Source organism: Polyodon spathula, chromosome 34 (assembly GCF_017654505.1).
Source record: "Polyodon spathula isolate WHYD16114869_AA chromosome 34, ASM1765450v1, whole genome shotgun sequence".
In the NCBI taxonomy this organism is placed as follows: domain Eukaryota; kingdom Metazoa; phylum Chordata; class Actinopteri; order Acipenseriformes; family Polyodontidae; genus Polyodon; species Polyodon spathula.
The window spans coordinates 5,773,259-5,799,522 of NC_054567.1; the positions used below are offsets into that span (position 1 = coordinate 5,773,259).

Below are 26,264 nucleotides of genomic sequence, written 5' to 3' on the forward strand. Positions count from 1 at the left end.
TCACAAGGAATGAACTACGGAAAGCTGAGAGGGTCAACACAGAGGAGTGCGACTGAAGTGACTGATGCCTTATTATGAATGCTACCCTAACCCTAACCCTAGCCCTGCAACATACAGTACTTGTCCATTTTTCACTAAACCTGTAAAGCAATACAGTACGTGAAATGAATATTAGTGTTGCATTATTTGTTTATTTCCTCATTATAAATGGATTTATATTGGACCCTATGACCAACTATAAAGTAAGGGGGTTGTGTATATCAATCAGGAATGGTCACATATGGTCACTGCCTCTATAAATAATTGGTATAAGCTTAGTGAATACAGGAATATTGTTCTTCTAGAATAATATACTGTATAGGTGGACAGATAAATAATAGCTAAGCCTGGGTGATGAACTCACCTGATCCTGTGAAGAAGCACATTGACAGATTAATTGAATATTTTGAATAATCTTTTCCCTGCTCCAGTGAATAAAGAAACTCTGTGACTCATTGAAAGAGACGCAGAAGCCGTTGCAAAGATAAAAAAGAAGAAGCGCCTCCTCACACATGCCTCAGATTATTCCCGATCCTCCAAGTGCTCTTATTATTAAAGCACCTTTTGTCTGGGAGAGGCTGGCACTAAATTGCAATCGCTTAAGGGAATGCAAGCCATAAAAGCTCATTTTTTCTCCCTTTTAGCTATAGTTGTAGTATGAATACGAGTCAGAAAATCGAATGATAGGTCAATCCATTAAGCTTCTATTAGTGTCTATTGTAGAACAAAGCTGACATGTGTTTCTTCATACACATTGCTTTTAGAGGAGCACTATTTTTAATTAAAACTATTTATCTGCTCAATGAAGACATCTATTAGACAACAAATGGCACTCTTTTAACATATATAAATAAATAAAGAAATTTGTTTGCACTGAAGTACTCAATGTGAAAAATGTCAATAACCATGCCTTGTATTGTGCTGGAAGTAATCATGCGTTGTATTGTGTACACAAATGAAACAGCCTTTCTGTACAGCTGAGCCCACAACTCCTTCACCACACAACACTTCTATTTACCGTTTTTCACTTGGAAAAAAACAGAATAGCTGATTTTCGGGTCAAACGACCTAAATATGTGAAAAGCTAATTGGAATTTGTAATTTTAAAGTAGATAATAAAGGAATGTCATTTATGCGGAAAGTGTACATCTGGAAACAACCAAGCTTTTCATGTCTTGTTTTTATTTACTATTTTATAACTATAAACTTTTATAACTAAATGAATGCAGTATGAACTTCAAAACTTCATTTTCTATTATTTATTTATTTTATTTATTTACTTATGCTATATTTAAACAAAATATATGTCAATATTTATTTATGTATGCTGATTTCATATATTAAATATGTACTATAGACTCTCTCTCTCTCTCTGTCTCTCTCCCCCCCCCCCCCCCCCACCCCAGACACACAGGATATGCCATGGCCCAAGTGAAAATATTGAATTTAATCGGCCTTCGCCTCTTTAGAGCCCTGAGTGAGGTCAAAAAGGTCAGGCCAACGAGAAAAAAGAAATATGATATTTTCAGTTGTTCAGTTGTACCATGGCATATTAGACTTCTTCAATTTAGTTGCTTAATGTATTTTTTTCTTTACGTTTTTTGAGTTCTTCATTTTAAATTGGGACCCCCATGTGTCCTTCCAAAATCAGCAGATATCTATTTGTACATCTGTGCCTCACTATTGGTTTTATGACCAAAGGAACTTTCATTTCATTGGTTCTTTGTTTCCGTGGGTGGGGTTGTGGGTGTGGCATATTTTTGAAGCTCAGTTGTACCGGTTGTGCAGAAAACATGCCCCATAAGAAGTGATGGATTTGCTCGCACATGCCCAAATTATCTATGAAGACATAGCTTTATTATGTCTGTCCAGCAGGATAATGTGTTGTCATGTATCTTCATGTAACACTATTACCCCCAGGATCAGGCTTTATTATGTCTATCCAGCAGGATAATGTGCTGGAGAATTCAGAGCTTGTTGGGTCACTGACTCAGCAGCGGTGTGAGAAGCCTGTTGATGATACATTGGGTGATGGTCTGCACTGTCTGCTGCTGACGTACATTTGAGCAGAAGCAATCAGCCTGACTCCTGACTTCATGCCAACAGCGGTGTATTCTGAAAGCTCGATCTGTAATTATGTTTGCAGCTATTTTTGTATTTTTATTTATGCAGCTATTTTTATGATTCAGCTTATTATAAAACCATGGGAATATATTAATATATAGCTTATATACAAAGGGAGGAAAGCCAGAAGAGGATAGTTTTCTCATCATGCTTTAGATCCTTACTGCTCAGATTCCTGGAGTCCAAGGAAGACTAGCCAGACTAGGGCTTGCCATTGGCGGACGAAAAGAGCAGACTGGCTCACCCATATACAGTAGAAGGTGTGCAGAAGTATAGGAGAGCTTATAAACACACCATTTATTAAAAATAAATAAATGATGTGACTGTATCTGTATATTGGTGTTTCTGGAAGGAAAACCCTTTGATTCCACCTGTCCGCTGACTCTGGTTTTCTCTCAGGATTTGCTTTACCACGAGTTGCCTTGTTTTGTCTAAATCCCATTAACGCATAGGTTTCAGTATTTCTTACGTATTTAAAGGAGCGCTACAGTACACAAGGATTTCAAATAGGTTTTTTTTTTACCTATCCTCGTCTATTAGCATTAGTTAAATGATCTTCAACAGAAGAAAACGAGGTCCAGTGATAGTATTGCTTGTACTAAAAAGAGGCAAACATTTCAGCTAGTGCTTTCAAGTTATGGTAGGGACTAACAAGATGCAAGAAAATACGCCTGCACACCATGGCTACACTCCTTAAGAGGACTGTTACCAAACAAGCCTGTATTGAAACTAGTATCGTTAAAAGGTGATCTTTTTTTACTATACAAAAACAATCCACAAAAAAAGGAAATGGAGAAAAGATGATTAATGCACTTTGCATTTTAATATTTTCTTTAAAACTGAAATGATCCAAATTAATATTTTTGTTCATCTTCTGTTTCAGAAATCACATCAACTTTTAATTTTATGTGATATTTCTTCCTGATGTGTTCCTTACATTCACACAGCATGGTGTTGCATGGGGACTGTTTAATGGTTACACTCGGATGTGTTTCTTACATACAGAGAGCAAGGTGTTGCAGGGGGACTGCTTCATGGTTACACTCTGTGTACCAGCTGTATAAATGTGTTTAAAGGCGTTGTATTGCATCCCCAGGGGTCTAAGTCACCAAGGTGTAACGGCTAAAACAGAAAATGATAAATAATGTGAATCTAAACCCTTTACAAAGTTGCTCCTTAAGGTAAGAGGTAAGCTACTTTATGTCCTTCAAGTTTGAAGTTCTATACGACATGGAACTGAATTTAACTCCATTGAACAGGCATGACTGGTCAGTAAGAAGTGAAAACAGTAAGTTGTGTTGAATTCAACTGCACTCACCAGGATTGAAAAGGATGAGAAATTTGAAGCAGGCAAACTCCCTTCTGTCAGCCTGGAGGGTCTGTAACGTAGCGGCTAACTCCTGCGCTCTCAGCACAAGGTTACTGAGAGTCACTCCAGCCTGGGCTGCCACCACAGCCAGCTCAATCTAAAAAAAAACCCAGACATCACAAAATACGTCTAGCACTCTTCATAGCATTATCAATGTGAAGCCAAAACATCAACTTTTTATTAGAATCAATCAATCACTGCTGCCAAAATAAGGATATTTGTTTATCAAATAAAATGAATAAATGTCACTTATCTTGGGCTGCTGTTTTTCAGTGCTTAATCAGAAACCCTAATTATATCTCCTGCTGTGTATTGAGTGCAGTCTTATGTATGTTCCCTACTGATTGGGGTGCAGGATAAAACACGGCTCCGCATGTAATCAGCTGGTTGTTTTAGTATGACAGGGTCTTGCAGCCTGCAGTCATTCTGCTGTGTAATTTGTTACCAATACCAAATTCTTTAAATACTGAAAAAAAGTTTAATAATCCAAATTTCAAGGGCATTAATAATAACCTGCATCTTCTCTTACCATAGTAAAAGCATAGCAAAGTGAACACATAGTAACGCATAGGTAAGCACTGTAAGCCCATAGAGGTATGTTAGAAAAAAAAAAAAGTATAATCAGGGGAAAAGTATGAGAAAACTGCTAAATTACTGTAGTAAACATTTATAAGGGCTATACAGAGACTTAAGTAAATACAACCAAGTATGAAAGAACAACTGTTTGTCATGGAAACATACGTAACATACACAAAATGAGTGGGGTTAAAATGTATGGCAGCAACGTGCTTACACATCGTGTGGACGAGATCAGAAATCCTGGTCTGCAGGATAGAGCCCATTCCTGGCACAGAACCTGTATTAGGGATGTCACAGAATCGACCAAGGAGAGCCCACACCTGCTCAATGGGGTTCATATCCAATGATCTGTGATGCCACGTCTTCCCATCTTTGTGTTGCACGGCCAGTGTGAGCTGGGGCACAGTTTCTCTTTGGATGGTTTACTGTTGGCATTGACAGGTAGAAGTCCCTCTTGGAGAATGTTGATGTATTGGGCAGAGGTTGTGCAGCGCCCATGCCATGGCCTGGCCAATCACCGAATGTGAGCCCCAATGAGCACGTGTGGGCTCTCCTTGACCAATTCCCTGCGAAAGCGTGCCAGTAAACTCCTGGGACTCCCTAATACAGGTTCTGTGCCAGGAATGGGCTGCAAGCCCCCAGACCAGGATTGCTGCTCTTGTCCACACTGTGAAAGCGTGCTGCTGGCTTGCATGAAGCAAAGGGCTGCACCACTAAGTATTAACCCCACTTACATTTTGCCAGCGCTATGTATGGTTCCAGAAAAAAAATAAAAGTGCTCTTTCAAACTCGAGAGTCTGTGTATATGCAGTACAGTACATATTCAATTGACAATGTACTAAATGAACACAAAGATAGAGGTGAACGTTTTAGAGAATACAAAAAACGTTTGGAAAATCTTTTCATCGAGAAGCCTGTATCAATGTCTTTATTGGTTGATGTGGTTTGTAAGGTTTCTTACAAAGTTGGGTTGGTGTTGGCTCCACAGTAGGTGATAAGGTGTTAAGATCTCTTAATCAGTCCTACTGGGAAGAGGTTGAATGTGCCATGATGGTGTGTCTGCACAGGTGTGAACAGATCAGTTACTGATAACGATTAGGATAGAACTGTACTTGGATGAAGCAGGAAAATTATTTTGTTTAATGCGAGGCACACGTGCCTTTTAAAAATAAAAGGCTTGCACTAAATTATGATTTTGCAATCAAGTACAAATCTACATTATTATTTAAAAAATAATAATAATGCAGTTTGAAAGAGAATATGCCTTTAAAACAGGATTGGATAATAACAAAAATAAATAAATCTCTTGCATGTCTAATTAAAATAGAAGACGGCTCTGGCCAGTGCTTCTGGCCAGTTTCTTTTCACTTCTATAGATAAATTAGTAAAACCACCCCCTAATATTTCTACCCTCACCATTGGCTCTCCCCATAGCTGTGATGACTTTTTCCAAATAAAATTGTAGATATTAGAAATGAAATCATATATACTCATCCTTTTATGGATTAACCTTGTTTAACTAATTTATCCAGACCAGTTAAGGCTATGATGGATTTCTTTAGTGGACCTGACCAAACTGTATACAAGACCAACGATATGCTCTCTTGATCCCATCCCTTCTAAATTATTAATAGAAGTACTTTGTGATCTCAATACACGCGTACAAGACATTATGACTGAATCACTTGCCTCCAGCACAGTTCCTTTAGCACTCAAGGTAACAGTGATAAAGCCATTACTTAAAAAACAAACTTAGACCCTAAAGATCCCAACAACTTGAGTCCAATTTCCAATCTGCCATTTTTAGCAAAGGTTCTCGAGCTGATTGTTGTAAACCAAGTACAAAGTTTAGCTACCAACAGCATGTATGAGAAATTCCAGTGTGGATTTGGAGCTGCACACAGCACTGAGAAAGTCCTTGTTACAGTACCAAATAATAAGTTGTTGATAAGCTCTGGAGACTGACTTTCCCTCCATTTTAATTCTCCTTGATCGAAGTGCTGCATTTGATACTACTGACCGCTTAATTTTATTGAGTCGTCTTGGACGCTTGGCAGGTATCTCAGGTGGTGTCCCATCATGGTTTATATTTTGTATAATATGGTAAAATGTTGTAAAGCACCTTGAGGTCCTTGTGATGAAAGGTGCTATATAAATGCAAATAAATAAATAAAAATAAATAAGTAACTGATTTCTCATGCAAACGGCTTCCCTGAAATGTATTCTATAATAGATACAAGCTGCATATCCCTGCTGTAAGTTAGTTTGGGCAATACAGCTAAGATTGGCAGGTGTGTCAGAGGAACTACAGTGTATCTGAAAATGTGTTTCAACAGTCAAAAGTTTAGTTGCCAGTAGAATAATAATCCAGAAGAGTTGTTTACTGGTACATTTTTAGCATCTTCCATGGTGGCCAGGAGCCCTGTTTCTATGTGTTTGGTTGACTGGTCAGTTTAGACATGTGGGGTCAAACGGGCGACAAACCAGCACTGCTTTAAACATTTTTAAAAGTGACCAAACTATGCAGTCGGACTGGGCCGGTTTGCCAAGTTTGTTCTGTTCTCACACCGAATTCCGTAAATAAAGCCCACTGTGTTGACTTTCGTATGGGAAAGCGCAGCCCTTCACAGAAATAATAGGGCCTTTTTACTTTCTCCTCTAACCTGGGCATCTGCGCTCTGTGGAAAGTTCGGGGCTATCTGCAAATCACTGTTTCTTCCCTCGCACAAAAACAACTCCAAAAAGAGACAAACAAAAAGCAAGCATCTGCACGGGTCACTCTCTGGTCACGAAAAGGAGACACTTTGCCAAAAAAATGTAGAAATAGGGGGTTGAAAAAACAAATCAATTAAAAATAAAAACCTGAAAAGCCTTCATTAGGTAAGTATTCATCCCCCTTGCTATGACACTCCTAAACAGTGTTCCATGGATAAGATGGGAGAAACTATCCATGTGTCAACAATAGCTGAGGTACTCCACAAATCTGGCCTGTATGGAAGAGTGGCAAGAAAGAAGCCATTTCTGAAAAAAGCTCATGTAAAATCCAGCTTGGAATTTGCAAAAAGGCACGTGGGAGACTCTGAAAAGATGTGGCAAAAGATTCTGTGGTCCGATGAAACAAAAACTGAACTATTTGTCCTAAATGCAAAGCGTTATGTCTGGCGCAAACCCAACACAGCACATCACCCAGGTGACACCACCCTTAGTGTGAAGCATGGTGGTGGCAGCATCATGCTATGGGGATGCTTTTCATTGGCAGGGACTGAGAAGCTTGTCAGGGTAGAGGGCAAAATGTAAGGAGCTAAATACAGGCAAATCCTTGAGGAAAACCTGCTTTAGTCTGCAAAAGACCTAAGACTAGGACAGAGATTGACCTTTCAGCAGGACAATGACCCCAAGCACACAACGAAAGCGACACTGGAGTGGCTTAAAAACAAGAAAGTGAATGTCCTAGAGTGGCCCAGTCAAAGCCCGGACTTGAAGCAGATTGAGAATTTTTGGCAAGTTTTGAAGATTGCTGTCCATCAACAATCCCCATTCAACTTGAGACAGCTTGAACAATTGTGCAAATATTGTACGATCCAGAATTAAAGACTCACAGCTTTAATTGCTGCCAAAGGTGGCTCTACCAAGTATTGACTCAGGGGGGTGAATACTTGTCTAACCAAGACATTTCAGTTTTTTTTTTATTTTTCATTAACTGTTGTTTCACAATAAAAATTCTCTTGCCTCTTCAAAGTGTCGAGTAGGTTGTGTAAATCAAAGGAAAAAAAAAATCCCATTTAAATGCATCAAGATTTCAGGTTGTAACACAATAAACTGAAAACGTCCAAGGGGGGGGGTGAGTACTTTCTATAGGCACTGTATGTCGATTGTTTTTATTTTCTAATACAAATACTGTATTAAAGAGTAAGAGCGGTCCTAAGTGACGAGGCGGCTCTTCTTACCTCTTGGCCCGTCACCAGGAGAATACTGCCTTCCTTGCCATGCTGCACTTGTCTGAAGATGTGGTCCAGCACTAGCAGCTCACTCCAGCAGTTATGCAGCAGCTTCATTTGATCTCCTACCTGCGAGAAAATACAAAATCACTCAACCATCACATGTACAACTTGGTCTGAACGAACAGAAATTGAAAATCCTTGACCTGCATTTTACCTGATTTAAAATACAATTAAGATCCACCACCGTTTAGATCAATTGATAAGACCCCAGGTTACTTCTCTGAGTCAGTGAATGTACCAGTACAGTATTTGATGTTTCCCTCCAATGACTCGCACAGGATTTCTGTCTTTACCTTGGGTGGCGGATCAAGGGTGGCTTTACAGCGACCCTCAATATATCCACTGGGATTCAAGCACCATTCCCCAGTATAACCATTGGGATTCAAACACCATTCCCCAGTATAACCATTGGGATTCAAACACCTTTCCCCAGTATACTCATTGGGATTCAATCCCATTCCCCAGTATAACCATTGGGATTCAAACACTATTCATGTAACATTCACTAACCTTATTCCAAACTACACAGTCCAGCACATTTCCCAGTTTAATATAACGTTGCACATAAACCTAAACCAAACAAGTTATAGTACAGCAGTTGTTTGACCCTTCTCCCTTGTCCTTACCACAGAGCAGTATCATAGCAATGTTTTATTAACTCTCTCAGACTGAGCTGCACTATACATAACAATGCTTTATTAACCTCTCGCTCTCTCAGACTGAGCTGCACTGTACATAGCAATGTTTTATTAACCTCTCACTCTCAGACTGAGCTGCACTGTACATAGCAATGCTTTATTAACCTCTCACTCTCAGACTGAGCTGCACTGTACATAGCAATGCTTTATTAACCTCTCACTCTCAGACTGAGCTGCACTGTACATAGCAATGCTTTATTAACCTCTCACTCTCAGACTGAGCTGCACTGTACATAGCAATGCTTTATTAACCTCTCCCTCTCTCAGACTGAGCTGCACTGTACAAAGCAATGCTTTATTAACCTCTCACTCTCAGACTGAGCTGCACTGTACATAGCAATGCTTTATTAACCTCTCACTCTCAGACTGAGCTGCACTGTACATAGCAATGCTTTATTAACCTCTCACTCTCAGACTGAGCTGCACTGTACATAGCAATGCTTTATTAACCTCTCACTCTCAGACTGAGCTGCACTGTACAAAGCAATGCTTTATTAACCTCTCACTCTCAGACTGAGCTGCACTGTACATAGCAATGCTTTATTAACCTCTCACTCTCAGACTGAGCTGCACTGTACATAGCAATGCTTTATTAACCTCTCACTCTCAGACTGAGCTGCACTGTACATAGCAATGCTTTATTAACCTCTCCCTCTCTCAGACTGAGCTGCACTGTACATAGCAATGCTTTATTAACCTCTCACTCTCAGACTGAGCTGCACTGTACAAAGCAATGCTTTATTAACCTCTCACTCTCAGACTGAGCTGCACTGTACATAGCAATGCTTTATTAACCTCTCACTCTCAGACTGAGCTGCACTGTACATAGCAATGCTTTATTAACCTCTCACTCTCAGACTGAGCTGCACTGTACAAAGCAATGCTTTATTAACCTCTCACTCTCAGACTGAGCTGCACTGTACATAGCAATGCTTTATTAACCTCTCACTCTCAGACTGAGCTGCACTGTACATAGCAATGCTTTATTAACCTCTCACTCTCAGACTGAGCTGCACTGTACAAAGCAATGCTTTATTAACCTCTCACTCTCAGACTGAGCTGCACTGTACATAGTAATGCTTTATTAACCTCTCACTCTCAGACTGAGCTGCACTGTACATAGCAATGCTTTATTAACCTCTCACTCTCAGACTGAGCTGCACTGTACAAAGCAATGCTTTATTAACCTCTCACTCTCAGACTGAGCTGCACTGTACAAAGCAATGCTTTATTAACCTCTCACTCTCAGACTGAGCTGCACTGTACAAAGCAATGCTTTATTAACCTCTTGCTCTCTCAGACTGAGCCGCACTACCAGCCAGTCCACAACAATGAACATATTAAAGCAGGTGTCTGTGCCAATTGATATTAATTTACTTTGTAACATTTTAAAATAATTCTACCAGATCACAGAAATATGAATCATCCTAAAAGTTAAGAGCCTGATTTTACAGTGTAAAGGCTACTGGAAGCGCTCAGCGTTGTGTAGAAGTAATGTGTTGGTTAGGTTTGACACAGGGTAATAGAAATGTAAACTGAAAGAAGCAAACAAGGAATTGCAAAGTCAATTTGACAGCAGACACAAACCACAACCTCCCTGTATGACTGAAAATATCTGAAATACATAGACACTGTTTAAGAACCACACAAAAGACATTATCTGCAGCTTCCTTTTGCAGTGGAGAAATGGCAGGTTTAAACAAAGCTAACAAAGCGTACATTTCACTCTGCTTTCCTTTCTTATCTCTGCTCTCAGCCCCTTGCCTGACATGTTTTTCATTATTGACACTGAATACATCATTGTGCAGTTCTGATAGCTACACAAACATTTGCTTTGTTCTCTCAGCAGCTGAAGAGATATTGTGTTTTTTATTTTCTTTTTACACTCTTCATCAGCCTCCCACTATTACTTGATAATCACTGAATATTCTTCTTGGATTGTATTTATTTTTTAAGTTCATAACGTATTTTTGCTGGTACCTCCTCTATATTTCTCATGTATTTTTGCTGGTATCCTCCTCTATATTTCTCATGTATTTTTGCTGGTACCTCCTCTATATTTCTCATGTATTTTTGTTGGTATCCTCCTCTATATTTCTCATGTATTTTTGCTGGTACCGCCTCTATATTTCTCATGTATTTTTGTTGGTATCCTCCTCTATATTTCTCATGTATTTTTGCTGGTACCGCCTCTATATTTCTCATGTATTTTTGCTGGTACCTCCTCTATATTTCTCATGTATTTTTGCTGGTACCTCCTCTATATTTCTCATGTATTTTTGTTGGTATCCTCCTCTATATTTCTCATGTATTTTTGCTGGTACCTCCTCTATATTTCTCAATACCGCTCCACATTTCTACAAAGCCATTGCTGCGGAGATTGTAAAAGCACTTTGCAGTTGGTCTGTTTTTGTCCATAACAACTCCATATGGAAATCTACTGGAAGTTGACTTGTTGGTTAGGAATCCTTAGTCCATCTTAAAGGTGTACATTTAGTAAGTATGTTTATTATTTATATAGCGCCTTTCAATAAAAACTAAAATTACAATCAAATGAATTAAAACAATTAAACACGAACATGAAAATGTTATAGTAAAATGAAGCAGGGCTCTTTTAGATAATCAGGTGCCATGAAGTGTTTTGTAAGTCACAAGTAGGATCTGATAATCAACTGTAAATCACACTGGAAGCCAGTGTAGAGAAGCCAGCACAGGAGTTATGAGGTCGCTTTTCACATTTTTACAACCTCGCTTCTGACCTGGATCCGCTACTACAGGACCCGACCCAAACCCGCAACCCACTGCAGCAGCGTCTTCTTACCCGCAACCTGACCCGACTCGCAAGTGTTTGTCCTTTACCTACTGCCTGTGTCGACTGACTCTCTCACATTCACACACAGATATCTCTACCATTCTCCACAGACTGAGTTTTTACAATAGGCTATAGAGTGTGGTAGCTTTCTCTAGTGGTCTGGATATAGTTTAACATTGTAACATTAACTATCTCTACTTACTTTACTATAAAATACATGTCTATTCCTTTCGTACCACCAGTTGAAAGGGAGGTACACCTGTGCTTTCGCAGAGACGATGTACCAGTTTTGTGGCTGTCGTTCACAAAAAACATAATGACAGTTTTACAAGCAACAAATCCAGTCACATGTTTATTACTTTCTATTCCAAAATAATTCCACACTTCTAATTTACCTCTCGAACTACCTGATATAAACCCTGTGCTATCTTTTGTTTCACCTCGTTCACAAACTTTTTTAGTAAGCAGTCAGTCGTGATAAAAAGATCTTGCGACTAACAAACAAGCGAGAACAACACTTCTTAGTCAGCTGTCTCCTCCCTAATTGCCTCCTGCTTTAGTGCAGGAAATACAGGTACATTTACCTTCTAATACATAATCTGGGAAAGGGTTACAGCAAGAAAATATCGCAGGAGTTCCTTAATCAGATTCAATTCAAGTTTTTAATTGAACTGAATTGTTTCACACTTACTGCAGTCATGGAAATACATTATTTCCAGTTAAGTTAACCAAGGCTTTAAAATCAATGTTCTTATCTCTTATAACCCACATAATCAAAGCCCAATCAATGGTGCTGAAAAAGACCTGGGACTCTTACAAGCTTTTTCTAACACGTTTTTAATTAAAGTTCAAATTGCTGCTTCCTGCTATCTGAACGGTTCCTGTGCTTTTACATGGTCCCACAGTCGTAATGCCATTGGACTCATTCTGACATCAACCACATAATGGAATTATTAGACAGCAGGAAGCAACTGCAACTTCTAATAATGTTTTATTATTCTGATATCTGCATTAAAATAAAACAAAAAAGCAAAATATAACTAGAAACATTGCTAGAGGAATGGAAATGTGACCACTCCTTACACAATCATGTTAACTACAAATCTTTAAACCCATGCAACGGTTAGATCTGATTGTAAATTACAAAAAGCCCAGCACGTGTAATATATTATCTTACAACTAACACCACTGTTTGATGAACATTTGTTGTCTTTTGTTTGTAGCACACCAAGCTGAAGATTTTAAGAGAAATCCCGTAACGCTTCGATGTTACAGTGAATGCGGCGGCACAGGCATTCGATTCTCCCGTTCTTAAATAAGGGGTGCGAGCAAGCGGCTTCATTTTACACCTCATTGCACGCAAAGAGCTATTACACATGTTTAAAAAATGAGCTGTGAACTCTGGTGCACCAGACGAAAGCATCAGCCTCGTCCAATTAAAGAGTGTGAAGAAAGAAGCTTTCAATGGAGCGGGGCGCGAGGCAGAGCAGCAGACGGTAGGTTTGGCACAGCTGTTTCGGAGACACTTGGCAAAACAGCATGCTTTATGTGAATGAGGACACTTCAGCAAATTCGTTCTTTGTGTTTTGTTTTGTGTTTTTCTCTCATTAACTTTAATAGCCACTTAGATAGGACTGAAAAGGTGTGATCTTTGCCTGGCCTTTCTTAATAAATTTACCGTGACAACCTCTGGTCACACACTTGAAGCCCACTCAGCGAAATAGTGAGTGGATTTCAGACTGGATCTGGACAGGGAACATTAACACACTGGGATATGAACCAAGGTGAATAACACTGTCGTTGGTTTGACCAGTTAATATCTTTTTCTTTTCTTGTGTTCAAACAACCTAAAGAACAGAGTTTTTGTTAAATTTTATAGGATAAAACCGATTTCCAATTAAATGTATATGAAGTAAGCTTTTGAAAGAGATGTATTGTGTGTGCTTCGTAAGAATGCATGATATATTTAAAGATAAAAACTAAAATACCTTTTTATTCTTATTGAAATTATAGTTTTCAAAACTATCATTTAAATGCCTTGTAAGCAATTAATAAAATGGTGGTAAATCAGTTGAACCTGTTCAGTGCTGATTTGTATGTTTTAGATCTGTGGTTCCCATCCTTTTTCAATGTAGGGACCACCTTGGGGTTTGGATTTTCCCCACAGACCACTTGCCACGCATTTTTTCACAGCAGCGTTTTGAAACTCACTTGTATGCGTGTATGTGTACATGCACTAAGTAAAGTATTTATATAATGTACCTCACTTAATGAGATTCCTGTGCTTGAATCTTCACTACCACATCAGCAAGGAATGTAGTCACTTTACGCATTGAAACTTGCTGATGGCAAAGTTCCTGTTTCTTTTGTTTAAAAATATATTTTTTTTCAAATTCTGTAGATAAATGGCTCCAGTAAATGCAAATGCTAGTGCTGGTCCCCGCAACCATTTCCCTGTGTAGCAAATTAATCCATCCATTTCTAACACAATGAATTATTCATCAACGAAGATGAGGTGGGTGGGAAGCAAGCTGAAAAATTAAAAAATGATTGGACAGTGTACAGGATGTTATGTACCACTTCTGGTGGGCTGTGATGTGTAAATTAAACATGACTGGTGGCACACAGTCAATAGGATTTATAGAATTGTGATTAAATATGACAGCGTCAAGAACAGACTGTACACATTATTTCCAGAGTAGTGTTAACAGAATTTCCTTTTGGCATACAGTCTTGTGAAATATTAAACCTGGCTGAATAAACCCATATAAGAACATGGAGCTGAAATACATCAGTCACACTATGGTACAGTTCACAAGTCAAGCTAGAGATTTAGCCTCTTTGTGTTTCACATTAACTTCTGTTACTATATGCAGCTAACCTCTCCAAAAACATATGAAAAGAACAGAGATATTCCTACATCCCTGGCAACAGTGATACAGTTGAAAATGAAAAGTACTCAGACTCTGGTTTTAATGGGTTTGTTTTTGTTTAGCTTTTGTTTTGTTTAATTTAGTTTAGGAATAGTCAAAGCAGTGCGATACTTTTATGCAGAGCGAAAAGGCTGGGAGAGCCAGGTCACTTGAAATGTTTTCCCTGAACGTGAACGAGCAGTACAATGAGCACAGACAAGAAAGACGTGCGTTTATGCGAATGCTAGATGTAGATTTTTTTTTTTTCAATAACGCTGGATAAAAAAAAAGACAAATGTTTATTAGTTAGTATTTGCTTCTCATTAGAAAACTGTTTCAGTTAACGGCAGCTTATATATAAACACACCCGTAATAAAAGAAAACCAATGCTCACCTCTTATAAGGACATGGTTAAAGCTGTCTGTTGTGTTGCAGTAGCACAATGATCGACTGTGTAGAAATCATTTTTTTCCAAGGACTGCATAACCAAACTTTGGGAGTTGTTGCAGACTATCAGGAGTTTAGGGAATCACAACTCTAAGCAATAGAGGGGAGAATCTGTTGTGCAAAGCATTACTCACAGAATAGAAATTAAACAGCAGCACAAAGAGTGCTTGCAATTGTCTTCTTATACCATTTATTTGTCTAAACGGTGCTTGTCAATAGGATGGAAAAGCAAGAGTCAATGGTACTGGCTACAGCTTCCCACCACAGCGCTGCAGGCAGGAGCTCATAATCCTGGCCTCATACCTGCAACTCACTGCTGCCCAGAGAACTGGGCCAGATTGGGTGCTGCTCTTGTGATGTGGACTGAGGTCTAATGGGACTAAGCTGAGACATCAAAGTTTTACCTGTTGCTGAGATGGATTTGAACTGACACATCCAGAGGTGAAAGGCATTCGATTAATGCTCTAAACACCAGCACCCCTATTATCCCCTCAACAAATACAATAAACATACGGTGGAAAGATGCTGTGAAAGAGTAGGCATTAGGATCTGCCACGTTGTAGATCCTCACTAGGTGGTGTTTTATTATTGTAGAATACAATACCACCAGCTGCCATATAGAATACCATTATATTTGTGTTAAACACGCATGACACTCAATAGGTATTTTTTAAAGGGCATCATGGTACTCTACAGCATCCAAATGAGAGAGATTTGAAAAAATAGTAAGATTTGTGATATTCTATTAAAATGTTGTCATTTTTCATTGTCATTTCTTTCAGACTTCTAAAATTAAGACCGAAAAGTTCATAAAATGAGTGAAACTTGGCAGGTCTAGTGATAGGGCGCTTACAAATATTTCCATGGGCAAAGACTTTTAAGTTTTTTTTCTTTTTGTTTTAAGTAACACTTCACACGCAGCACAGTTCCCAAAGGACTCCAACAATAATGACTTTGTTCAGTTTAGAACTATCAGTTTGCAGTGTGCCTCCCTACATCAGCTCTGCAAACGCTACTGTAACTGCTCCGAGGGCAGCGCCCTGACGTTTTACAAGATCGCAGGTGTCAGCAAATTCTCATTGGAAATCCAGAAAACACCAAAAAAACTGTGCGCTTCACAAATGTTTCAAAAAGAAATGCTGAGCTGAAGGAAGAGTTTATCTGTGAACCCTGTCTAAGGACAGCTCTGGCTCCTCAACACTAACTAATTAAGGCTTTGTGAACACACTGCAATACCAAGGATATTGAGAGACACAGGCAAATGAGCGAGCCACATCCCTCAGACACATGGATAAACAGGGAAATGAGCGAGCCACATCCCTCAGACACATGGGTAAACAGGGAAATGAGCGAGCCACATCCCTCAGACACATGGATAAACAGGGAAATGAGCGAGCCACATCCCTCAGACACATGGATAAACAGGGAAATGAGCGAGACTCATCCCTCAGACACATGGATAAACAGGCAAATGAGCGAGCCACATCCCTCAGACACATGGATAAACAGGCAAATGAGCGAGCCACATCCCTCAGACACATGGATAAACAGGCAAATGAGCGAGCCACATCCCTCAGACACATGGATAAACAGGCAAATGAGCGAGCCACATCCCTCAGACACATGGATAAACAGGGAAATGAGTGAGACTCATCCCTCAGACACATGGATAAACAGGCAAATGAGCGAGCCACATCCCTCAGACACATGGATAAACAGGGAAATGAGCGAGCCACATCCCTCAGACACATGGATAAACAGGGAAATGAGTGAGCCACATCCCTCAGACACATGGATAAACAGGGAAATGAGTGAGACTCATCCCTCAGACACATGGATAAACAGGGAAATGAGCGAGCCACATCCCTCAGACACATGGATAAACAGGGAAATGAGCGAGCCACATCCCTCAGACACATGGATAAACAGGGAAATGAGCGAGCCACATCCCTCAGACACATGGATAAACAGGCAAATGAGCGAGCCACATCCCTCAGACACATGGATAAACAGGGAAATGAGCGAGCCACATCCCTCAGACACATGGATAAACAGGGAAATGAGCGAGCCACATCCCTCAGACACATGGATAAACAGGGAAATGAGTGAGACTCATCCCTCAGACACATGGATAAACAGGGAAATGAGCGAGCCACATCCCTCAGACACATGGATAAACAGGGAAATGAGCGAGCCACATCCCTCAGACACATGGATAAACAGGGAAATGAGTGAGACTCATCCCTCAGACACATGGATAAACAGGGAAATGAGCGAGACACATCCCTCAGACACATGGATAAACAGGGAAATGAGTGAGACTCATCCCTCAGACACATGGATAAACAGGGAAATGAGCAAGACACATCCCTCAGACACATGGATAAACAGGGAAATGAGTGAGACTCATACCTCAGACTCATGGATAAACAGGGAAATGAGTGAGACACATCCCTCAAACACATGAATAAACAGGGAAATGAGTGAGACACATGGATAGACCAGGAAATGAGCGAGCCACATCCCTCAGACTCATGGATAAACAGGGAAATGAGAGAGACACATCCCTCAGACACATAAATATGTGGGGAAATGAGTGAGACACATGGATAGACAGGGAAATGAGTGAGACGCATCTCTCAGACTCATGGATAAACAGGGAAATGAGCGAAACACATCCCTCAAATTGTCAACAGGATCTGATTTAGTGGTTTGAAATGACACCTCTTTCAGACCCACCTGGCTCTTCATGCTTTATTAGTGTGCATGTCCACTGAGACTCTGTTTCATACACTTACCATGAATAGACATGTTTGTTAATATGCTTTACAAACATCTGTGGGCTTTACAATGCTTGCCTATGATGGAATAATTAATCACTGATGAAGATCTAGGTTGAAACCATCATTGTCTTGTTTTCTAATGTTGAAATGATTAAATAAAAGGCTTGACTTTGTCTAAAAGAGTGTGGTCAACCTTAATTTTGTGTCTATGATAGTATAATTAAAAATAAAATGGGCTTGTGAGTGAAAATGTGTATTGATGTGATGGTCATAAGAAAGAACTGATCACCGTGATCCCATGAAAGACCCTTATGAAAGGAGAAACGTTCCATGCGCTTTCCTTCATTGTGAATGATGTTCTCATTGTAGTCCTGGTTATTCATCACAAATTAAATTATTTGTTTTTAAAATGAAATGACCTTCCTCAAATAATAGGTAGTTTAATTAACACCACCGTGTTAATTGTTTACATAGCCACCCTTTCAGCGCCTAAATAAGGACCAGGGCTTTCCCTACAGATTAATGGGAGAAAAGGAGCCCTGATGGCATAGCAGATACAGTGCAGCAACATATGAATCAGCCTTAATTAAACCGACTTACAGTATTTATAAAAGCAAGAGAGACTTATTTATACGAGCAAGGGAGACTTATTTCTAAGTACACGTGATGCATCCTCTAGTTGTGGCCACTACATCTTTCCTCTTTCCGTGTTTTAAGGTCCTGTTTTTTTTACAAGGTATTAATGCTTGTGACAGGGTAGCCATCTGCAGTGTGGGTGCGTGCATTCGCTGCTGAGTGACAGGCAGGAGATACAAGACAGAGGCTGAAGTTGATACGCCCCCCATGCAGGCCAGCAGGATTTATTTACACATTAACACACTGAACAGCTCACGTGACACTACCAGCAATGGCAGCACACAGAGTACATACAACACAGTGTACGAAAACTTTGGTGAGATCTACAATCTAAATGGTCAATAATAACCATATTCCGGCTAATCGCCTGGCTATCTTTTTCTCTCACTGTGTCTCATTCTCACTCTCACTCTCACTCATCTATATAAACTGTTGAGTCTTAAGGGCTGAAGTAAGGATAGGTGCAAAGCAATTTGCTGCTGCAAAACACCCATATTGCTGCCAAAGCACATGTTTAGGACAGTGTAAAGTGGGGCTTCAGTGGTCACTAAAAATGTGGCGTGTCACTCCTGTTTGAGAGCTTCTGCTAGCCTTTTTAGAGCAATGCATACACAAAGCTTACTGTACAACGAGATGCAGGTGAGAACAGCTGAGCAAAAATTCCCTTTTCCTTCCCTCTCCCAATTTACTATGGAAATCAAAACTACATTTAAGGGTATCAAGTCAATCCAATTCCATATAAACTAACACAGGGTGGTATATTTTGCAAATAGAAAAAAAAAAATGTCAATGTTACAAATCTGAGAAAGAACAACTTTGCATCAGAGCCCTTGATAATATTACTTGATGTAATATTGCTTACTGCTTGATTTTGCAGATTTTCTCCATTTCAAAAAGTAAGTTAACTTAAAAACTAAACAGCATTTTAAAACATTTAATAAAATCTTAAATCAATACTTTTTTTTTTTTTAAACTTTTTGTTTTGTTTTTATCTACAATGCCAATGAAAGCTCTGTGCTGTCAGATTTTTCACTGGATGACTGCCCCTTGAAAAGATGCTGCCTGCCAGAGAATTGCCCCATTATTTCTCCCTCCCATATTTCTTCATCTACAAGTAGGTGCCAGTCCTGCACTGACACATCCCATCTCGTCTCAGTTTCAGTGTATTTACGAGTGTCAGTAGTGACCTCCTCAACCTCTTCACCTCTCTAGTACTCTTTCACCTTTCGTCCTCCACAATAAACACGCACAGCAGCCTGGCCTCTCACTGTCAACCTGCAATATGAGTCCTTTGGCTGAAGGCCAGTGTAGTCAGTAACTTTCAACTGGATGACAGCAGGCGCACGTTAGGGTCTCCTGCTAACAGCACAGCACGAGTCTTGCTAGTCATTTGTCAGGCCCTGGGTGACAGAATTACTGTCTCTTAAATGAAACGATATATCTGGGGACAGTCATGTCTCTTTCAGAGCCCAGCCCAAGCACATGTTTTGATCTGCTGGAGACCTGAGCTGAAGCTAAAGGACTCATTGACCTACTCTGTATTGCTTTGTGACATCCAAGCCACATAAACTCAACATGAAAAACGCAAGCGACTGAAACATGTTTAAGGCAATTCAGCAGGGTCTCTTTTTATAATCTAAACAATGGATCTAAATAGCAAATTAGCTTTGTGTTAATCATGTAGCTGTTTTACCCGATGGGAGACTTTTTGTCCCACTTTTTAACGTTAATACCCACAATAAAAAAACAGGTTCATAGACTTAAATTCAAATGACATTTAAATACTGCTTAGATCATGAAAATAAACCCCTAAATTATAGTTGTCATTTGTTAAACTTACATAAGAACTAAGACAAGCATGTACCACGTTTAACAAGGTGTGTGGTATAAAGGGAATAACAAATACCCTTTCTTGGAGGGTAGAGTACTGTAAGTCAGGGTATACAGAGCTACATCAGTGCCTTTACAGTAGCTTCCTGATCCAGGATTAACATAACAATTGTGCAACACTGTCTACTACACCTGCCTAATAAACACAAAGAGCTGGAACTGAGTATCAATGCATATATCAAGCGCCATGTATTATAATGCAAATACTGTACTAAACAAGGATTACAATCTCACAATAAATGAGTCAACAGCACTACACAATGCAGTCTGTGTTTATAATAAACTGGCTTACTGTTATATTTTGTGAATATATTGTATATGTTTATTTAATAAACAAAATGTAACCTTTAATAATGCTCCCACCTTCTTTATGACATGGACAAACAGTTTCACAAAAAGCAATTCCCAGGGAAACAAACAGAATTGGGACCTTAGTTTAGACGATTATTTAAAGTATAAGTTGAGGTTCTTTAGCAAAATTAAGCACAGTGCCTGATGCATTACTGTGGTAAAAACAGTATTTCAGGGGGTCCCCATATGGCTCAGCTGCTAGAAGCACAAGCGCTTGTTGTGCAGTCACACAGTCGGGAGGGCAGGTTCACGTCCTGGCTGTGCAAAGTCACTAACCTTCACTGGCTCTGGCACTGCCAAGGCAAAATTGTCGGGGACTATTTCCACTTATCACACTGCACCACACCCTACTGGCCAGGCGCCTGATGAGCTAAAGCTGGCACGTGTTGGGCTGGCTTTGTCCTCCAGAGGGCAGTAGCTCATTCACGCCGAAGCTCCTCTGTGTAATGGTTGTGGGACTGGCCAAGGTCCACTGACCTTCTGCTGAGCTAGTGGAGAGCTGTTGCATTGAAGGAGCGAAACTGCATATTCTTAGTTGGGGTTCAAAATTGGGGGTAAAAAGTTTGGGCTAAAAAGATTTCTGCAGGTATTTCATATAAAATCGCTGCTTAAAAAATGTACAAAGATGATAAAATAACAATGTCTCACAACACTGGCCATATAGAAAAGATGAACCTAACCACAAATTAACCAGTTTTTCTAAAACTTCAGGGATCCCTTCAAACGTGTGTTTGCACAGATAGGGAAGGCAGCCTCCAGCCCTTTGTAATTAATAACTGCAAAAATATTAAGCCCAGTCTTTGTTAATCTTTCACTTTGTGGTTTAATTTCCATGCTGGCTTTGGACCCAAAACACCTGCTCAGACTGAGGACTAAAGGAGCGCTCCCAATCCTGTTAGATATCGAAGAGGTCTTTACACAGAAGCAAGTGAAGCAGAGCTGCTCTTTCTTACAGCGCTGGGGACAGAGAGCACTGGAAGGGTAGACACCCCTACAGGATGACAACCTTGATACAACTGCTCTATTAATATTCACCTTCGCATTCAACACAACAAAGCCAGGAAACAAGCTTTCACAATTCAACCCCTTCTATTATCAACAACAAAATGTTTCCTGTCATTTTTAACATTCTGTAACTGGAACTACACTCTGGGGTCTGTTCAATTCTATACAGTGGCGAATCTAAATACCAAAAAGGGTACAATAACGGCATCTCCAACAGTGTTTGTGAGTCTCTTCAGTGCATTTTTGTCTTTAAAATAGAGAATGCCAGGTTTGGTTTAATTAATGATTAATGATTTAGATTCTGGTATAGTAAGCAAACTTGTTAAATCTGCAGACGACACAAAAGTAGGAGGAGTGGCAAACACTGTTGCAGCAGCAAAGGTCATTCAAAATGATCTAGACAAGATTCAGAACTGGGCAGACACATGGCAAATGACATTTAATAGAGAAAAGTGTAAGGTACTGCACGCAGGAAATAAAAATGTACTTTATAAATATCATATGGGAGATACTGAAATTGGAGAAGGAATCTATGAAAAACACCTAGGAGTTTTTGTTGACTCAGAAATGCCTTCATCTAGACAATGTGGGGAAGCTATTAAAAAGGCTAACAAGATGCTCGGATACATTGTGAAAAGTGTTGAATTTAAATCAAGGGAAGTAATGTTAAAACTGTACAATGCACTAGTAAGACCTCATCTTGAATATTGTGTGCAGTTCTGGTCACCTCGCTATAAAAAAGATATTGCTGCTCTAGAAAGAGTGCAAAGAAGAGCGACCAGAATTATTCCGGGCTTAAAAGGCATGTCATATGCAGACAGGCTAAAAGAATTGAATCTGTTCAGTCTTGAACAAAGAAGACTACGTGGCGACCTAATTCAAGCATTCAAAATTCTAAAAGGTATTGACAGTGTCGACCCAAGGAACTTTTTCAGCCTGAAAAAAGAAACAAGGACCAGGGGTCACAAATGGAGATTAGACAAAGGGGCATTCAGAACAGAAAATAGGAGACACTTTTTTACACAGAGAATTGTGAGGGTCTGGAATCAACTCCCCAGTAATGTTGTTGAAGCTGGCACCCTGGGATCCTTCAAGAAGCTGCTTGATGAGATTCTGGGATCAATAAGCTACTAACAACCAAACGAGCAAGATGGGCCGAATGGCCTCCTCTCGTTTGTAAACTTTCTTATGTTCGTATGTTCTTAACATTTTAAAAAGGTGGTGCTACTGAATTTACATACTGTTAAGATCAATTATACAGACCCCAATTCAACTAAACTAACTGCATTGTCAAGTTGATTAGTTTGAGAAAGATGTTAACATTTTATTACCTATATTACCTCAAAGAGCTGCCTCTACCTTATACTAACACATTACATATTAACATCTGCTAAGATGGGTAACACTATAAAATATTGACCAGTATAAAACTTTACTTTATTAAGAAAGGTATCCTATGACTACATCAAACTATTCTCCCTATGAGTTTATTTGTGAAACAGCTATTCATAATAGGTCACTAAAACCCATCAATGGTAATATGGTTATAAGATATTTAACAATAATACTCTTTAATTTTTTATTTAACAGTAAGACTTATTATTTATGAAACCATTTATAAAAAATAAAAAATAAATTAAAACAACAGGCAACACTGTCCTAGTACCTGATGTAATATGCATATTCAGTATACTACTGCTATTGTAGCTTATATCTGAGACTGTGTTAAATAAAAACATATTTCTTATCAGACTGTGCTGTTCAATACGAATCGGTGCAATGAAGTATGTCCTGGCAGGCCTGCTCATGTACATATGTTCCTATTGAGAGCTCTCATGTTAACTGCATGCCTCTGTCAGAACCATGATGAGATTACTATTAATGCCGGGAATGAAAAAGGAAGCACATGTCAGCAGCTGTGTTTACATGGAAGTGCAGGTCTTTTTCAATATTGGTCAATACTGCTCACAAAGTGAATTGATTCTTGTTACCGCTGGTTCCCACGCAGTGTCTAAGACAGCCTCTTGACAAAGTATGTGTGACAAAGTGCCCGCCCCTGTTGCGTGTGGTGTATATGTTGCGTGTGGTGTGTTAAATGTTGGTGTATAGTCATTGGTACACGGGATATAAATGGGTCTGTGTAACACGAGTGTTTAAAAATGTATATTTGTATTTAGGCACGAGGATTGCACAGCACTTCACGTGCAAGTAAAAAGTAATACTATGTGAGCACGGGGAATTGCACTTTATTAATTCACGTGCAGTTGTACCGCGACTCCAACTGAATGATTGATTAGCAATCGAGTCTCGGTACAGCTGCATAAAAACAACATGTTTTCACTCGCTCGGGGTTGTGTGTTCGGTGAGTTGAGAACGGGATAGGAGATGGAGGTAATAATTGTGATCATAAATAATAGAAGTAAAATATCTGCTCACCGTGTTTTGTTTAGTGTTAGTCCGTTTTGTTTGTCTGTTTATTTTGGCGAATGTGTCGTGTCCCGTTTTTGTTTGTTACAACCGTTTATTTTCTGTCTGTCTGTTCATTCATTAAATGCTGAGCGAGACCATTCGCTCAGCTCCACCAAACTCCACCTCTTTGTCGGGTTTATTTCCTGCTTCTGGTCTGACGTCACCCACTCCAGCCATCTTTGTGACAGCGTGTTATTAAATAAAGCACAGTATTCAATTCTGGATGTTATATAAATGCAATTGTAACGCTTGATAATGGCAGATATTTTCTGTGCCTGAACAGCTCCTAATCCAATGCATTATTCCATGTCTTACTTGTTTAATATCCTATTGTGTGTGCGCTATACGATTCTCTGTAGCTGTTTCTTTTTACATTAGCCTTTGCCAGGCTCATTAACTATTCCATTAGGTTGATGCTAGGGAAGTGAGGTGCACGAAAGCCCACTGGGTTTATACACATAATAGAATATAAAAAAGTAAGCAATATAATATTAGAATTTACCCCATTTCATAGATGAATGAATTGCTAATGCTGGTGAATCACCCCTAAAGATAACAACTTTTTCTACATTATCATAAAGCTACGTCTCTCTCTCTCTCTCTCTCTCTCTCTCTCTCTCTCTCTCTCTCTCTATATATATATATATATACCTCCATCACTGGGGCTTCAAGTTCAGCTTCTGCTTCCCTCAAACCCTTTAATCTTTCCTCTGTAAGATCAACACCCATTACAGTACGATTTAAAAAAGAATGATAGCATAACAAGTGTACTAGCCCCCATAAGGACACGTCGGAAAACTGACTTTCCTTGTAACCTGGGGTCCAACCGGACAGATGCATACGGGCATGTCTGACATCTATGGAAAACACAAAGCCTGCGCTTTAAAATGAGGTTAAAACCAGAATGCTATCAGTTAGCTACAGTTTCACAATGATACATTATTGGAAAGCTCTAAAAATGTACTTCAAACAAACCTTGAAACAGGAAGCTAGCCATTACGGTGCCTGAGATATTCACACGAGAAGGTCAGCCCTGCCGATACACTATGCCCATACGGACCCCAAACTTAAAACAATTTGGGGAGTTCAACCAGAAGCAGAGATGAGCTGTTAGTAATACAGGTCGAGCGAGCGATGCTCAGCCAAGGATAGAGGCGCGATCCCGCAGCTCGGCTCAGACAGGCCCAATAGGGTGCCATTTAAATTAAATATAAATCAAAAATATGCACGAACATTTATAAAAAATAACAATTAAAACACAAAAGCCTAGCTTTAGAAAAATGTAAAAACATAAATTAACAATGCATTTCTATAGCTCCTGTGTATCTATATTAACAATGCATTTATATAACTCCTGTGTATCTATATTAACAATGCATTTCTATAACTCCTGTGTATCTATATTAGCAATGCATTTCTATAGCTCCCGTGTATCTATATTAGCAATGCATTTCTATAGCTCCCGTGTATCTATATTAGCAATGCATTTCTATAGCTCCCGTGTATCTATATTAACAATGCATTTCTATAACTCCCCTGTATCTATATTAACAATGCATTTCTATAACTCCCGTGTATCTATATTAACAATGCATTTCTATAACTCCTGTGTATCTATATTAACAATGCATTTCTATAACTCCCATGTATCTATATTAACAATGCATTTCTATAACTCCCATGTATCTATATTAACAATGCATTTCTATAACTCCTGTGTATCTATATTAACAATGCATTTCTATAACTCCTGTGTATCTATATTAACAATGCATTTCTATAGCTCCCGTGTATCTATATTAACAATGCATTTCTATAACTCCCGTGTATCTATATTAACAATGCATTTCTATAACTCCCGTGTATCTATATTAACAATGCATTTCTATAACTCCCGTGTATCTATATTAACAATGCATTTCTATAGCTCCTGTGTATCTATATTAACAATGCATTTCTATAGCTCCCGTGTATCTATATTAACAATGCATTTCTATAGCTCCCGTGTATCTATATTAACAATGCATTTCTATAGCTCCTGTGTATCTATATTAACAATGCATTTCTATAACTCCTGTGTATCTATATTAACAATGCATTTCTATAACTCCTGTGTATCTATATTAACAATGCATTTCTATAGCTCCTG

General features: G+C 39.2%; 1 protein-coding gene across 5 annotated transcripts in view; it reads right to left on the reverse strand.

The window, feature by feature from the left end:
• The window catches only part of LOC121303607 (nuclear receptor subfamily 5 group A member 2-like), a 53,853-nt gene that overhangs the window by 8,235 nt on the left and 19,354 nt on the right, over window positions 1-26,264 (reverse strand). For all 5 annotated transcript variants that reach the window (XM_041234394.1, XM_041234393.1, XM_041234391.1 and 2 more), the window contains 2 exons: window positions 8,059-8,178; window positions 3,482-3,629 (listed from right to left, as the gene is read on the reverse strand). In XM_041234394.1, the coding sequence (XP_041090328.1) occupies window positions 3,482-3,629; window positions 8,059-8,178 (268 nt within the window). The remainder of the gene's footprint in view (window positions 1-3,481; window positions 3,630-8,058; window positions 8,179-26,264) is intronic.